The 14638-nt window shown below is 43.9% G+C and overlaps 1 protein-coding gene across 2 annotated transcripts in view; it reads right to left on the bottom strand.

The window, feature by feature from the left end:
• The window catches only part of LOC130042718 (pre-B-cell leukemia transcription factor 3), a 217603-nt gene extending 207518 nt beyond the window's left edge, over positions 1 to 10085 (bottom strand). Inside the window, exons 1-2 of one of the 2 annotated variants that reach the window (XM_056134886.1) lie at positions 9769 to 10085; positions 8764 to 8837 (exon numbers count right to left, since the gene is read on the bottom strand). In XM_056134886.1, the coding sequence (XP_055990861.1) occupies positions 8764 to 8837; positions 9769 to 9968 (274 nt within the window). In that variant the 5' untranslated portion in view covers positions 9969 to 10085. The remainder of the gene's footprint in view (positions 1 to 8763; positions 8838 to 9768) is intronic. The other variant, XM_056134885.1, reaches the window with a different exon arrangement.
• Positions 10086 to 14638: the final 4553 nt, after the last annotated feature.

The raw sequence follows: 14638 nt of genomic DNA, 5'->3' as shown, positions 1-14638 counted from the left end.
TTCCAATAGAACTTAGGTTAATTAAAGATATTCATTATAACACATACCTTTTAATAGACCAACACTCCCAATCAAAATTATAAATAATCTGGGCCAACTGCAGAGTAATGTCTATGAACAATTATCACAAAACTAAAACCTGGATGGCTGTCAGTTGGTGGCAGAGTTCTTGCTTTCATAATAAATATAAAATCAATTTCCTGTTCTAGTTCCTATTCCAAGTTGAAAATGATATATCTGACTATGAATCCCAACTACCTTCATCCTTAAGTTTTTTTTTTTTGAAAGAAGGTGTGTGTGTGGAATGGGAGACTTATAAGACCACCTATGTCAACTCTTCCCCATCTGAGGACATTTGAATATTAACACCTCCACATAATATGCATGAGATTGTCAATTCATCTATATCTTTTAAATGCAGTGATTTTCCCCTCATCAAATGCCGCTCAATACTTCAGTAGTCCCTCACAATAATTCCTCTATAAATTCCAATTTGCAAGGCTTAGTATAGCTGGAAGCCTGTAGAAGTCTTTTGTTAAAAATAATAACACACAATTTCAAAAGCTTTTTGTTCCCATTTCAATCAAAAATAACTTCATATGTTTTAAATGAAATTTTGCAAGTAATCAGAGACTAATGAGGATTCATTGGTTTAACTAGTTCAGGGAGTCTGAGAAGGGAATGAGAATTTAAAGTAACCAAGTATTTCATTTAGAAGAGCAACTAATGTGTAGGTACACTAAGCCCTCTTCACTGGGAAATGTAATCAGGACTTTGTCTCGGGAGACTCTCATCCCCCTCTATATGTGCATATTCCTAACTCCCATTAACATTAACAGGCACCACGCATGCACACCACCGAGCTGCCCCGTCTCGAGAGTGTGCATGCATGGCAGCTGTGGTGACTAAATAATCCATATGGCTCTGAAGAGAAGTTATGGCTTATTGGGCCTATAGTCACGATGACAGTGGGAGAATTCATACACTAGAACGAAGCCTCAATGAGTATTTTATCTACACTCTCTCCAACCAAGCTCCAGATTGCCAGGATTTTGCAATTCTACTTCTAAGTGTTGGTTTACGCAGCGAGAAGGTCCAAGTTCGAGAAAATCTTAACCTTCTCATATGCCTGAAGTTCTGTCCTTCTCCCTTTGCAACACTCCCCTGGCAGCATCACTCATGCATTTTCTCATGAGATATAAAAAATCGTATGGTAGCTCTATATAGAGAAAATCAAAAATCTGAATTAAATAACAAAATTAGCAAAGTTATAATGAAGTACAAAATTCCTTCTTCAACATGATAAATAATATGGTTATTTTTTACAATATTTCATAATTTATACTGAAATAACTTATTTCAAGGGCAAAGCTTAGCCATTAACTCTAACTATTCCAGCTTTTAGGTATTCACATTAGTGTATTAATGCTTATTTAATATAGTTTCCCGAGGCCCAGTTCAAAAACTTTTCCTATCTCCCTAGTAAAGAAAATATTCTTGTAAAATTCAGTTGAGTGAAGATACTGGAGCACAAGCACACACAAGTTTATACTTCTTCAAAGAAGCGGTTAACAGTTTACTAGACAAGTTGCTGAAATTATGCTAACAGGGAAAAAAGCTAGATGACACAAAATTCTATTTTCATTCAGAGAAAGTATAATGAAAACTTCCTATCTGTACCTTCAATTAGGTCAATTAATATTCAGGAAAAAAAATCTGTAACATTAAGTTTAAATAATCATGGGGGGGGGAAGAATCCACTAATGTTCTAGAAGCTTCTCTAGACCTTTCAATCAATTTTATTTATATGCAAAACCAAGAGAAACTTTAAAAAAAAAAAAAAAACAAAGCTCCTCCTGATGCTAAAGCTCTCAATTTACTGACAGGCAAATGGCTTCATGCTGCCACTTAATCTCATTTCTTGCATAATGCCCTCTAATTAGCATATCAAAGTGAATTAATACTTCTAGGGCATTAGCAATGGGGAAATCTGCTCCAGGCTCACAATAGCAGTTAAGAGAGAGCCAAGAAATCCTCAAAAACACCACAAACCACTTTGCATTGCAAAACTGTTCAATTTATTTATCCTCTCTCTCTAAACACTTTTACCGCACACTGTTTTACTACTGTTCACCAAACAAAATGATAATTGCCAAAGTTACAAGCATCTGTAATGCCTGTTTAGAATCTTAATTTAGATTATGTTACAGATAATTTCTATATGCAACCATTTGTTCCATTATAAGTGTTAATATAGAGTGTGGAAATGTTGACATTCACAATTAGTTAATTTGAATTTGAAATAAAATTTTACGGGATTTTAAAATTTATTAATTTTTTAATGTAAAAAGCCACCTGCTGGACTCTGAACCCTAAAAAATATGCATTGAAAACTGATGTATCACATAAAAGAAAAAAATCACTTTGCCATAACAGATGTTGAATCTCCCAAATTATGGTTTAAACACTATGAGAAATCATCAGCATTAAAAAGATTACATTGTATACTAAGTTCTCATTAGTATGATAACACAAAAAGGGTTATTGTTCAAAACAACATTTTTTAAGCACTTAAACTGAAAAATGTACAAAAACTTCTAATAATTATTTTTATTTAATTACTTTTGGTTTCAGTTCTACTCAATCACTACCATGCAAAGAGTTTGTGCTAGATTCACTCAACTTAATGCCAAAGTAAATAACTGTTACCATCAAAAAACTATGATATAAATATAGAATGGCTATGTTAGAAATAATTTTACAGATTCTAGTAACTATTCTGCCTACAAAGGGAAAAATTAGAATTAAGAGTTGAATATTAATATAATTTTTTCAAATATGTTCAGTGTCTGATGTATAAAAAGATACTTTTTTTTTAGTGGCCCTTCAACCATTATTTATCAATTTGTTAAAATAACACTATCACCAGGTTGTGATAGCAACTTGTTAGATTAACTTAGATAATTTTGTAAAAATATGTATCTATGATAGCAAGGCCTGGAAAACTTTGGTCAATTTATACTACAGTGATGATAATCATTTACATCTTCATACTTTTAGTCTCAAATGGCCTACAGAAGTGGAACAAATGCTAGAAAAGGTCAAAGTAGGAAGGGGAGAGAGGATATATACAAGCATTGTCAATCAGTTAGTACCTAAATCATGCAGATCAACCTGATAAATGGCCAAACACAGCCTGCTGAGAAAACAAATAAAACATTATTCTCATAATGTCAATATTGAAATAATAAATATCTATAGATGTTGACAAGTATATAAATGGGGGAAAATAGTCTAAAAATCCTTAGGTAATTTAATATATTGGTGCTAATGTATTAAGTACTTATTCTGACCGGGTACCTCAATGCGATGTTATAAAATAAAGTGATAACTAATTTAGGTGGTTCATGAAATGAGATTTCAATTCTTCATATATCTTCATCCTGTACTATCAAAATAAAAATCTAACTAAGGTCTTAAATTTCAATCTCTATGTATCCATTTATAAAATTTGTAAAGTAAAATATAAATATAGAGCAAAATTAATTAAAATGAAGAGGTCCACAGTATAAAACAGACATATTTTATAAAAGTCAATGAGCCAGCGTGCTCTTTGGAGCAACTCAAAGCTTCTTTTACCCTGTATTTATTATACTTTTGATTCAGAATAAAATTGTGTAAATTAAGATTAAAAAATACAGAAAAGTGAAAAAAAACTACCAAAACTACACAAATCTATAATAAAAATTTATTTAAGAGCATTAATAATAAAATCTTCACTAATACTGAGGTACAAAAGAATTACAGCACAGATAAATGCTAATACAAGCAGATTCAAATGTTTTTAATGGGAAGGACAAAAAAAGGATGGAAGACTGCCCCATGATATTAAGATAACATCTACTTGATGATTTATATCATGAAATTTTAAACCTGTATGATAATAAGACTTTTTTTTCTAGATTTTCTGCAAATATATGTATTATCAGGATAGGAGAGGAAGGGTAAAAAAAGGTTAGAAAAATGCTATTCTTTTATATCCTCACTTAGAACACATAGCTCCAATAAGTTATAACAACACACAAAAAAGTAAGGAAAAAATGATTTAAAATATTTTTAATTGCCTTAAGGGAAAATGTGTGTTAAAGCAATATAATTCATGACAAAATAAACTGTCTGCATTATTTCCATTTCATCATTTAATATTTCTAATGTAAGCAAAGTCTCAAAGTTTGTTCCAAAGTGATTTTCAGAAAGTTGGAAGTAACAGAGAAAACCAGATTTAGCCAAATGTTGCTGAAGGTGGGTGATGTTCTTAGAGAATTCAAGTTTCTTCTCTTCTGACATGTTTCTAGTTCTAAAGCTGTGCACATAAAAAACTTTTTAAAAACTATAGCATAAATGTAATAAAACATAAAAATGAGTCATGTAAGAGCAATGCACTTGTTTTCTTAACTTTGGGACATATAATGCTAATTATATTGGAAATATACAAGAACAACTAAAAAGCAGGTAGCCAATATACACAGTAACATTTAAACTCATATATAACAATTTTAACATTTCTCACTAAATTTTAACTTGACAGACTATGCCCTTATACACTGGGAACTAAGGAATTACACAGCACTGTACAAAGAAAAATGTACAAGTTTTTAGACTGAAGCACTGAGAATTAAAAAAGAACTAGCAAGAAACTACAATGAGTCTATAACCTTTAAGGTTAGAGTTTGAGAGGTGTTGACTGGGAGTACTGCCCTGGCCCTTTGAAAGCCAGTCACACAAATAGCAATAAAGATAAAAGGTTTAGTCATCTAGATCAGGCTCTAAACGCAGATAAAAACTCAGAAGCTACCATTCTTCGTCCAGTTTTGACATCCAAAATTCTTAGGGCCCTTTTTGGGGATGGTACCTTTAAAAGTATAGCATTTTTAATAATCATTTTCTTCCCTTTAAACATAAAAAATACTTCAACCAGCCCAACCAGCCAAGCAGGCCTTTCTCTTCCCCTGCGGACACCTCCTGCAGTAGAGAAGTTCATTAAGTTTTATGATCTTCCCAAGTCAGTCCTGCTTATAAGCCTCACAAAGGCCACAAATCTGGCAAACCATCATGTATGCCATTAGACATTACTAGTAAATGAACGCTATTTAGAGTTTGTGGTAGTAATAAATCAGAGTTTGGTTGGCAGCTATCAACATGGAGTATTGTAACCTACTGTTTAGAAAGAAAAGGTTGTACCAATTTATCTTTATAATAAACAATATTTTTTCACAATGTGATTCAAATATAGTCTAAAATATTGGGTTTTCATTAAAAATGTTTAAGTACTTTTTTATTAAAAAAGAACCATTTATTTATTTTATTCATATTTTCAGAATTAAGATGTTTGGAAAGAGGGCAGATTAATGAGGATGGAATATTTCACAGTGGAAAGCATTCAAACACTATTAAGGTGGCCAAAAAAAAGATGTGAGGGAATGTACCAAAAGAACTATGTAGATAAGTTGATCTAGTATAACCATGATCATTTAAAAAGAGATAGATGGTAAAACATGGGTTAAAAAAAAATTTAACATAGCAATTATCTGAACAGCTTATATAACAGTTTAAAAGGACAAATATGATCCTAAAGGCTTTAACTTTACAGTTGTTTTCAAAATGCATAAATATTACAATTCAATAATAAGACATTCCTATCCAAAATGAATTAGATGATGAATTCTACAAAAGCATACATTTTCAAGAAAAATCAAGCATCTCATAGTTAAAAGTATACTTTCCCTGTCTCTGAATAAGAAAATACTATAATTGTGGTAGATTACCCGTTGATCTGTCAGAAGGGAAAAATACCTTTTCTTGTTGGAGTGGAGGGTGTTGGGGGGCAGGGAGAGAATGTTTTCCAAACCAAATCTCAAGTGCATCAAAACTGGCAATGTTCACTACATTGCCTGTTCAGAAATCTCAAAATCTGCTGGCAGATATACGAATACATGGAATTTTTTAGAAATAATTTTATCTTAGAAGAAGCACAACTGAAATTACATTATCCACTGAAGTGACAGTTTTTTCCCCCACCTCCTCACTAGTCAACCCCCTACCCCGCCATTATGCAGAATAGAGTCATCACATACCATTCCCAGTTTCTATTACAAATGACTAGGTAAACTTTCTATAATCTAGAGAATTAATTCTTGGAAACTGTATTATTAAACTCAATAAAATGATCTGAAGGAAAAGCTTATAAAATATACATATATTCCACAATGCTTCTAAGTTTATAATGCTTCCAAAGCTTTGACTGTGGGAACAGATGGGGGTTCGGGAGGGGGGAGAAGACCTGGAATTTGCTGCCCAGATTGCTTTGCTTTGGTAACACTAATAATCGACCCAGTTTTACTTTAAATCAAGAAATCTGAGTGCAGCATCCCTGTTTCCTTCTAAAGATGATTTTGGAGGGTGAGGAGGAGCTATAGGTAATAGGGGAGAGCAGAGAGCAGAGAAAGAGCTTCACCCCCATCAATCACTCGGTACTTAAATCTAGTCCCTCTCGAGCTTAGAGAGGCTGGCAGGAAGATGCCTCTACCCAGACAGCCGCCTTCACTGTCAGCTGTTGGCTTTTCAGAAAGGGATAAGGGGCAAACTTGCTTTGGTTAGCCAAAGCACAAAAAGAGGATCTCATTTACAAGTTATCACTGAAAGGCTCAGAAACAATTTTCAAAACACAAAAATTTCCTTTGTCAGCTACCTCTTCTTATTAAATAGCAAAAGCCCTACCAAAGCTGTCTCTGCCAATAATTCCAGGCTGAAAAGACTTGTTTCTTTTTCGTAACTCACCTTTGACGTGAGGTTGACTATACTTTCCTTTCAGAATGGTGCAACTAAGTCTTGTGCAAATAAGCAAGTAGGATTTACGCTTCCTAATTGAATTCTGCCTGCTGCTAAATGTCTAAACAAGAAAAGCAGTTTTCTGGGTTTGGGTCTCAAGATGGATAGGCCAAAACTTCAAAATACAAATCATGAGAAGGGGGCAAGAGAAGAAGAATATCAATCCCCTCTCCCTAGTAATATAATGCCGTATAAAGTTGAATCAATCTTAATATTCACAACACAGTCAATACCCCAGCGCTTAGCTGTCAGCAGAAACTGAAGTGAAGCTCTGATAGCCAGAAAGCCCTTGGACATTAAGCAACATAATTTACTGAGAATTACATACTTTTAGCCTTCTAAGCTAAGAATCTTCAAGATTGAATGTGTGTCTCATTTAATAGTCAGATAAAAATTATCTACCGTTCTAAATCACAATGCCTTTTAAAGGCAGCTTTAAAAAAATCAGCACAGAGGTAAAGTTAATAATTTTAAATGCCTGTAATTTTAAAAATATAAAATATGCCTTTTCAAAAATCATTCAATGAGATATAAGAAACCATATATATTATGTGAAAGAAAAGCGGAGAAAGTACTATGTAAAGTCCTCAATATTTGCTATTATTTATGGTTCTAGCATACATAGCACACATTTTAGTAGATAGCAATACCCACCACCACCCTCCGTTGATTACTTTTAGGATGAGAACAGAATTCGCAAGGCAAAAGATCTGTTTAAAATGTGGACACCTCTCTTACCAAAACTAGCAAATATACAGCAGTATGTTATTTGTACTCAATTTAAACACAATCTAACCTTTAAAAAAGCAATACTTGAGATAAGGACAAGTATCTTGACTTTAACTTTCTCTTCTCTGCTTCTCAACTTCTTTTTTAAAAAGCAGCTTTGATACCATGCATCCGAAATGCACCTCTTCCAACACCTCCCCCAGGCAAAAAAAAAAAAAAGGAGACAGCAAAGCTTGTTTGATGCACTTGTTTGCAAGGTACAGGGGGCAGATCATGCCCAATTAACATATCTGGATTAACCTCTAATTCCACTTGAGATGCAACTACCAAATCAAGACTGAAATATCTTCAATTTTTAACCAAAAATTTAAGCCGAAATGAACTGCCAGAAATTTGGCTAATGTGTAGATTTCACTATAGATTTATAGATTCCATTCCAGCACCTCTACTAAACCTGAGTCTTCCTCTGCTTTGAACACTTCGAAAATTATTTACCCCACATTAGTGGCCCTTATTCCAATTTATAATTTATGTTCACCAGAGTAGTGAACGCTGTAGTGACTTCAAGCATCAAATTTAATGGAAGTATTAGGAGGAACACATTGCATATGCCCACATCGCTACCCTCTCTCCCTTCTTAAAAGTAATCTTCCCAACTAAAACACTAATTCAAACATGCCACTGGGGTCTGTCCAATTGCAACTGATCTCCCATCTGCTTGCACCGAAGCTTAGGGATGTCTAAGTAAAAGTTCGGGCGGTGCTTCTCCCAGGGTCCCGCGGACTAGGTCCTTAGCATCCAGTCTCCCATAGCTCCTTTTAAAAACTGACACACAATCAAGGAGAAAGGAGCGGGAGAGGCCAGCGGGCGCTCCGGGCGCCCTCCCCGCCTGCTGCCAGGGGCAGCCGCTCGGGGACGGCGACCCAAGCCCGCCCGCGTTTACACTTCATTTTGCACCAGGAGCGGAACTGAGAAATCGACTCCGGATTTATTGCAGTTTTTTTCCTCAAGATCAGAAGGTGGGAAGAAGAGAATGATCAAAGATGGCGGTGCCCAAAAGCAGCAGCTCTCAACTGGAGAGTCGAAGGAGTAGCTCCGACCCCACCTCGGGGGTCTCCGGGCCCACCGCGGGGCGCCGCGTCTTACCTGTTTTCTCTTTGATCTCACACAGGACGCTGAAGAGCGCGGGCTTCATTCTGTGACAGTTCAGAGCATGTTTCCTTTTGCAAAAGAAAAAAAAAAGGAAAAGAAAAAAAAGGCAAAACACAAAGGTATTAGCATCACCTATGGAATAATATGGCGCCCTCCTTTAAGTTATAGCCCCGGGATTTCATGCCGGGCCCCCAGCTTCGCGAGGCTCCCCGGACCCGGGGCAAGTCCCACGAAACTCCACTTGACTCGTGAGCGACGGCCGGCGGCGGCGAGCTCCGGCGGGGAGAGCGGCGGCCCGAACGCGGCGCGACCCGCCGGCCGCCGGGCAGCCACCGGGGCCACCGCGGGGCGCGAACCCGCACCCGGAGCCGCGATCCCGGGGGCCGGTGGGGCGGCGGCGCCCCGGGGGGAGGGCGCGGCGCGGCGTGGCCCGGGCCGCGGGCGGCCGGGCGCGGCCGGCGGGCGGTGACAGCTCGGCAAAGTTTGCCAGGCGGCCCTCCCCGCTCCGCGAACTTGGCCGCCCGCACCCCGACCCGCCGGGCGCCGGCCCGCGCCCCGCGCCCGCTCTCCGAGGGAGCCCCGCGGCCCGCAGCCTCCGGGCGCCGGCGCGCCGGGCTCGGGGCCCGCGGAGAAAGTTGCACTTGGCCGTGGGCGGCCCGGGCCCGGTCGGGGCGACGGACGGGACGCTTGCACACCCCTGGCGGGGGCCGGGCGGCGATCGGGCCGGCCCGGGCCACCGAGTGGGGGCCGGGGGGCGCGCACGCCCGCGACCCCCGCCGCCCGGCTCCGTCCCGACCCCGAGAGCAACTTTGCCGACTCCCGCCGGCGTCGAGGGGCGCGGGCCAAGTCGCCCCGAGGCCCGGGCGGGCGGCCGAGGTGGGGAGAAAGTTCCCCGGCCGCCCCGGGCACCGACCCCCGCCCCGGGCGCCCGCCCCCCGCCCCGGCCCCGGCCCCGGCCCCCGCACACACACAAAAGATGCTTAATGAGACGACACCAACTTTGCTTGCGCCTCGTCCAAGCTCTGGTCGGTGATGGTCATGATCTGGTGGAGGATGTCGCCGATGTCCTGCTTCCTACCGTCGCCGTCCGCCCCTTCGTGGCCGTGCGGGGGCGGCGGCAGCGCCATGCCCCCCTGCACCGAGTGGCCGGCCAGGTTCACCCCGGCCAGAGTCTGCAGCATCCTGGATTGATCGTCCATCCCGCCGCGCGCGGGCGGGAGCGGGCGGCGGCGGCGGCTGGGCGAAGGCTGAGGCGGCAGCGGCGGCGGCGGCGGCGGCGGCGGCGGCGAGGAGGGAGGAGAAGAAAGAGGGGGAGGGGGAGGGGGCGGCGGCCGCGCGCTCCCCGCCCGCGTGGGGAGGGGGCGGCCCGGCCGGCGGGGCCCGCGGCTCTAGGCGGTGCGGACGGGCGCCGGGCTCGGGCTTCCGCCGCCGCCGACGCTGAGGACCCGCGGCGGGCGGAAGCGCCGGGCTCCGCGCCGCGGTGGCGAAGGCGGAGGCAGCGGCGCCCGCTGCCCTCACGCGGCCGCCGCGCCGCCTCCTCGCCGCCGCGCGCCCAGCCGGGCGGCCCCGCGCAACTTGCTCCTCAGCGCCCGCAGAGTTGCCGGGACGCCCGCTGCCCCCCGCGCCAGCCTGCGCGCTCCCCGCCCTCGGCCGCCGCCCGCCGCCGCCGCCGCCGCCGCCGCCGCCGCCTCAGCCGGGCGGGATCCGAGCCCCGGCGGCCCCGGGGGAGGGAGCGGCGGCGGCGGCGGCGGCGGCGGCGAGGGAGGAGGCGGGCGGGCTGAGGGGAGCGCGGGGGACGGAGAAGGAAAGTTTGGGAGCGGGCCGGCCGGCGCGGCGGGAGCGCGGAGCCCGATGGAGGGCCCTGGCGGGCCGCGCGCCGGGCGGACAGCAGATTGATGGGGCGGGAGAAGTCGCCGCCGCCGCCGCCGGAGCCGCGCACCCTGCCAGCAGCCGCCGCGGATCGGGCTCGAAGGCCGCTCGGCTGAGGGATTGACAGGCTGCCAGTGCCACTCACTCACTGCGGCCGGGCGCCCGCGGGGGAGGGGCGGGGGCGAGCGGGAGGGCGGGGGAGCGCTCCGCAGGCCCCGCCCCCGGGGGCGGTGCGCGCGCTCATTGGGCCCCGCGCCGCCCGCCGCCGCCGCTGGCGCCGCCCACCGGGCTCGGCCCGCCCCCGCTGGCCTCCGACCCTCCGAGGCTGAGTACGCGCCTCGGGCTCCTCGAGCCTCGTCCGGGTCTCGAGCGCCGGGAAGGGTTAGCCCCGGCCCCCAGACCTTATGGCCGCACCCCGGACCCGCTCTGTACCGCGAAATGTTATGGGTAACGGGGAGTTGTGTGTGGGACACGAGGCAACTCGTTGCAAAGCCACCCATGTGCGGCTCCGCGAGCGCCGTGGGCTTCGCGCCTCGGACAGCGCCTGCTGCACTTTCCCGCTCTTGCCGTCAGAAGGTGGTACCCTCAAGGCGCCCGACCGCCTATCCCGGGCCAATCGCATCGCGCTCGGCGGTGGACGGGGCGGGACGGAGGCAAGGAAGGGCTATCTCAATTGGAGCGTTCGAAATGTGCTGGGCAAAGGGGCGGGGACGGGGACGCTGGTGGCCACGCCCCCTCCCCCGGTCACCATAGTAACCGAGAGGGCGCTGCTCGTCATTGAGCCAGCGCCTGGGCCTTGTGCTGCCCCTCGAGGGATGAGTAGGTAAGGAGTGAACTGAGAGTCCTGCTGGCTAGAAGTCTGCGCTGAGAGGGCTTGAAAGGGAAGCATATGAAGATGTGCCGAAGGGAAGCAGATCTCGAAGGAAGGACAGGGCCTGATACTCAGGACTATTAACCTTTAACATACTTGCAAATTCCTAATAATCCGGGGGTGACTCCTTTGGCGTCCTTTGCTTTGACTCCTTCCAGATAGAAGCTGCATAAACAAGGTCTCTATCAGAAATGTTTCTTTAAGAATCCACTGGATTTCACTTACATCTTACCCTCTTCCCCTGAGTCACTTAATGTCGCTGACCCCAGCCACAGATTTTCATTTAGGTAAAACAATTTCTAGCACTAGACTCCATCCGCAGATAAATACAGGCTCACAGTTAGGGGTCTCAACTTGCACCTCTTGTAAGATGCAAGCCTGTTCTTTTAACCTGATTTCTCAAAGACAGTCTCAACAAAAACATTTTAAATCCACAGAACTCTCCCTGAATGGGTTGCATAGTTGTTTCTGAAAACTCTTGTTCGTTCTGCAAACTCAGTCAGCTGTCTTACCTGAAACCAAAAATAGGGGTGTGGAATATGAAAAATGGCTCTTACTCTGCAGGGCTTAATGTAGGACAAGCAGTTCTTTACATGCCAGATGGATTCTTGGAATGAAGTAGACTACTCGGTTCCAGGTTCTTTCCTTCATATGTTGTGTGTACTTTTAAATACTCCCCACTGCAAAGCTAATAGCTAACCTTACAGTTAGGCGAGCTAAAATCCTTACAAACTGCACAGCTGCTGGAGAGGGAGTTCCAAACAATCCTCTCTGCTTACTTGCCTCCAAAGTAGCGGCCCCCTCATGTTCATTAATATTCCCTGCTCTAGCCCATTTATGTGTCAAGCTTCTGATTCTCCTTTCAAGCCCCCATTAGGGGTTACTCAGAGTCATCATTGATTGGGTTTTCTCCTTATTTTTAACTTGTTTTTCAAAGCTGTCGCCAAATCCTTATACATTTTTTGCATCAAAGAACAAGAGTGAGCTACCAATCTTTTATAATTTTCTAATTCTGGGGATATGAAAGCACTGAATTCTATATCCTACAGATGCCTGAAATTCTAAATTCCTTCCAACTCTAAATTTCAGTGGTCCTGTGACTCACTCTAAGGCCTCCTCCCTGCCCTCCTCCTAGGCTCATAATCTTGACTAATCAGTCATGAGGATAAGGCTAATTAGCAATGGGGATTTATGGTTATTTCTAGCCCACTCCAGACAATGAATTATGTAAGCAAAGCAACATATATGAAAATGTAAATAAAATTAAAGAAACACTTAAGCAAATAAAGGCAATTGGGAACTATGGGCTCTGTAAACAAACGAACATAAAAACATAAATTAGAATTAAGAAAACAGTTAAGCAAATGCCAGCAATTAGGAATAAGACAACTTGTTAAATGTCTAACACCCACAGCTATTTTATGTCAAACACCTCTAAACCCGTGGTCATTCAGTGATGTGAAAACTTGATACTATAATTCTACATTAAGTGATTGGATTGACTTGCTTGGGAAGCATCTCTTTCTGTTGTTATCAATATGACTTGCAGTAAAAGCCTGAGTTCCCAAGAATTCCCTCACAGACTCATTGACAGCGACCATTGATTTAAAGCATAAATTCTCTTAGATTGGCTTCCAAGCCCCAATAAACAGTGTCAACTAATTGCACGAGCTCCGAGATCTCTTGTGCTTTTACCAGTTTCTCATCTAGGCTCTGCCTTGTCTCTTCTCAGCAGTCTGAGTCACATGGTCGGTGTCTTCACAGCTAATAAAGTTGGATCTCCCTAAGTAGTTAAATCCATCTTTGCTGTTTCTAAGGCAGTGATTATTAAAAAGTCAAGGGAAATGTAATTTACTTTTGGTGAGCGTACTTTCATGCAAAGTTAACAGTGACAAAGTGGTGAAAACCAAGCAAGAGGTTCTCTCCTCGCCATCCCTTTCCATGGGCTCATATTAGCGGCACCACGGCTGCGCCCGTCAAGCTGATCATCACAGCAGATGTGATTGTCAAGCACACTCTCAGGTGGGATGCTGTGCTCTGTGCTGCCCTTATTTCATCTTATTTCCCAACAGCCCTATCTGGGTCAGATGATTATTAAATGAAGGAACACAACTTTGGCGCTGGGTGTGGTGAGGTTTGGATACAAACAGAGGTATGAAACTGAACTCTCAAAAGACGTACAGTGCTCTCAATCAAAGGTAAATCAAAATTTTACTGGGGGGCCATTAAGGAGCTTACAAATGACCACAGAAGCAGTAAGAATTAAGTCATAAATTCAAATCTTGATCTGTATGGCTATAAAGTCCTATAAAACACTGTGCAGGGCAGAGGAAGCATTTGAAGGCAGAGAGAGATCTCAACCACTAGAATTCATGTTTTACATGCATAGATTTGAGCCCCATCACCACTTGGGTCCTCAAGAGCTACCAAGAGCAGCCAAGAGTCCCGGGCCTCTGAATATTGCCAGGATGTTCCCCACCCCCAAAGGAAAGCCAACAGGCTTCCAAACCCGGTCCCAGTCATTTAAAGGGCCAGAAAGATAGTTTTAAGCGTTGGAACAAGCATGGGGCCCTGATCACCATCTCCAGTACTACATCTGAAGACGCTGAGCACTGCTGAGCTTAAGTAGCACCCAATCACCAGACTTGGACATCCAGTATGCGTAGCCAGGCCCCTGCTCCAGCTACCTGAACACTTCTTGGAAGGTCCAAGAAAAAAACCATTTAATTATTATTTTTTTAAGTCACAAGACTCTGACAGGTGAACTGCACATTAGTGAAAATAAGTAATCAGGCACTTGGTGTTAAAAGGATAAATAATTATTAGGAGAATCTGGGTCTTTTAGCTGTAGAAAAGGGGGATGAAGACCAAACCTCAGAAGGCTTCATGGTCATTTAGGACCCTGCCTCTTCGAAGCTTTCCTGTCCTGCCTACCTTCACTGATCTTCATCTGCTCTAAATTCTCAGAATATTTTGTCCCTAGTCTAGGGCTCATCTCCACATTAGATAGCCCTGTTTTTGCCTTCAGTCTACCTGCTAGCTTTTCCTTAAGTTCACAAGTATGTTAAGGGCAAGTTATTTTGTGGTACAACTATAACTGATTTGGCTTAGAAAAAGAGGGGCTGAGGC

This window comes from Sorex fumeus, unplaced genomic scaffold (assembly GCF_029834395.1).
Source record: "Sorex fumeus unplaced genomic scaffold, SorFum_2.1 ptg000109l, whole genome shotgun sequence".
NCBI classification, from domain to species: Eukaryota; Metazoa; Chordata; class Mammalia; order Eulipotyphla; family Soricidae; genus Sorex; species Sorex fumeus.
The sequence above is the reverse complement of the archived record's forward strand: the minus strand, read 5'-3'. Positions and strand labels throughout refer to the sequence as shown.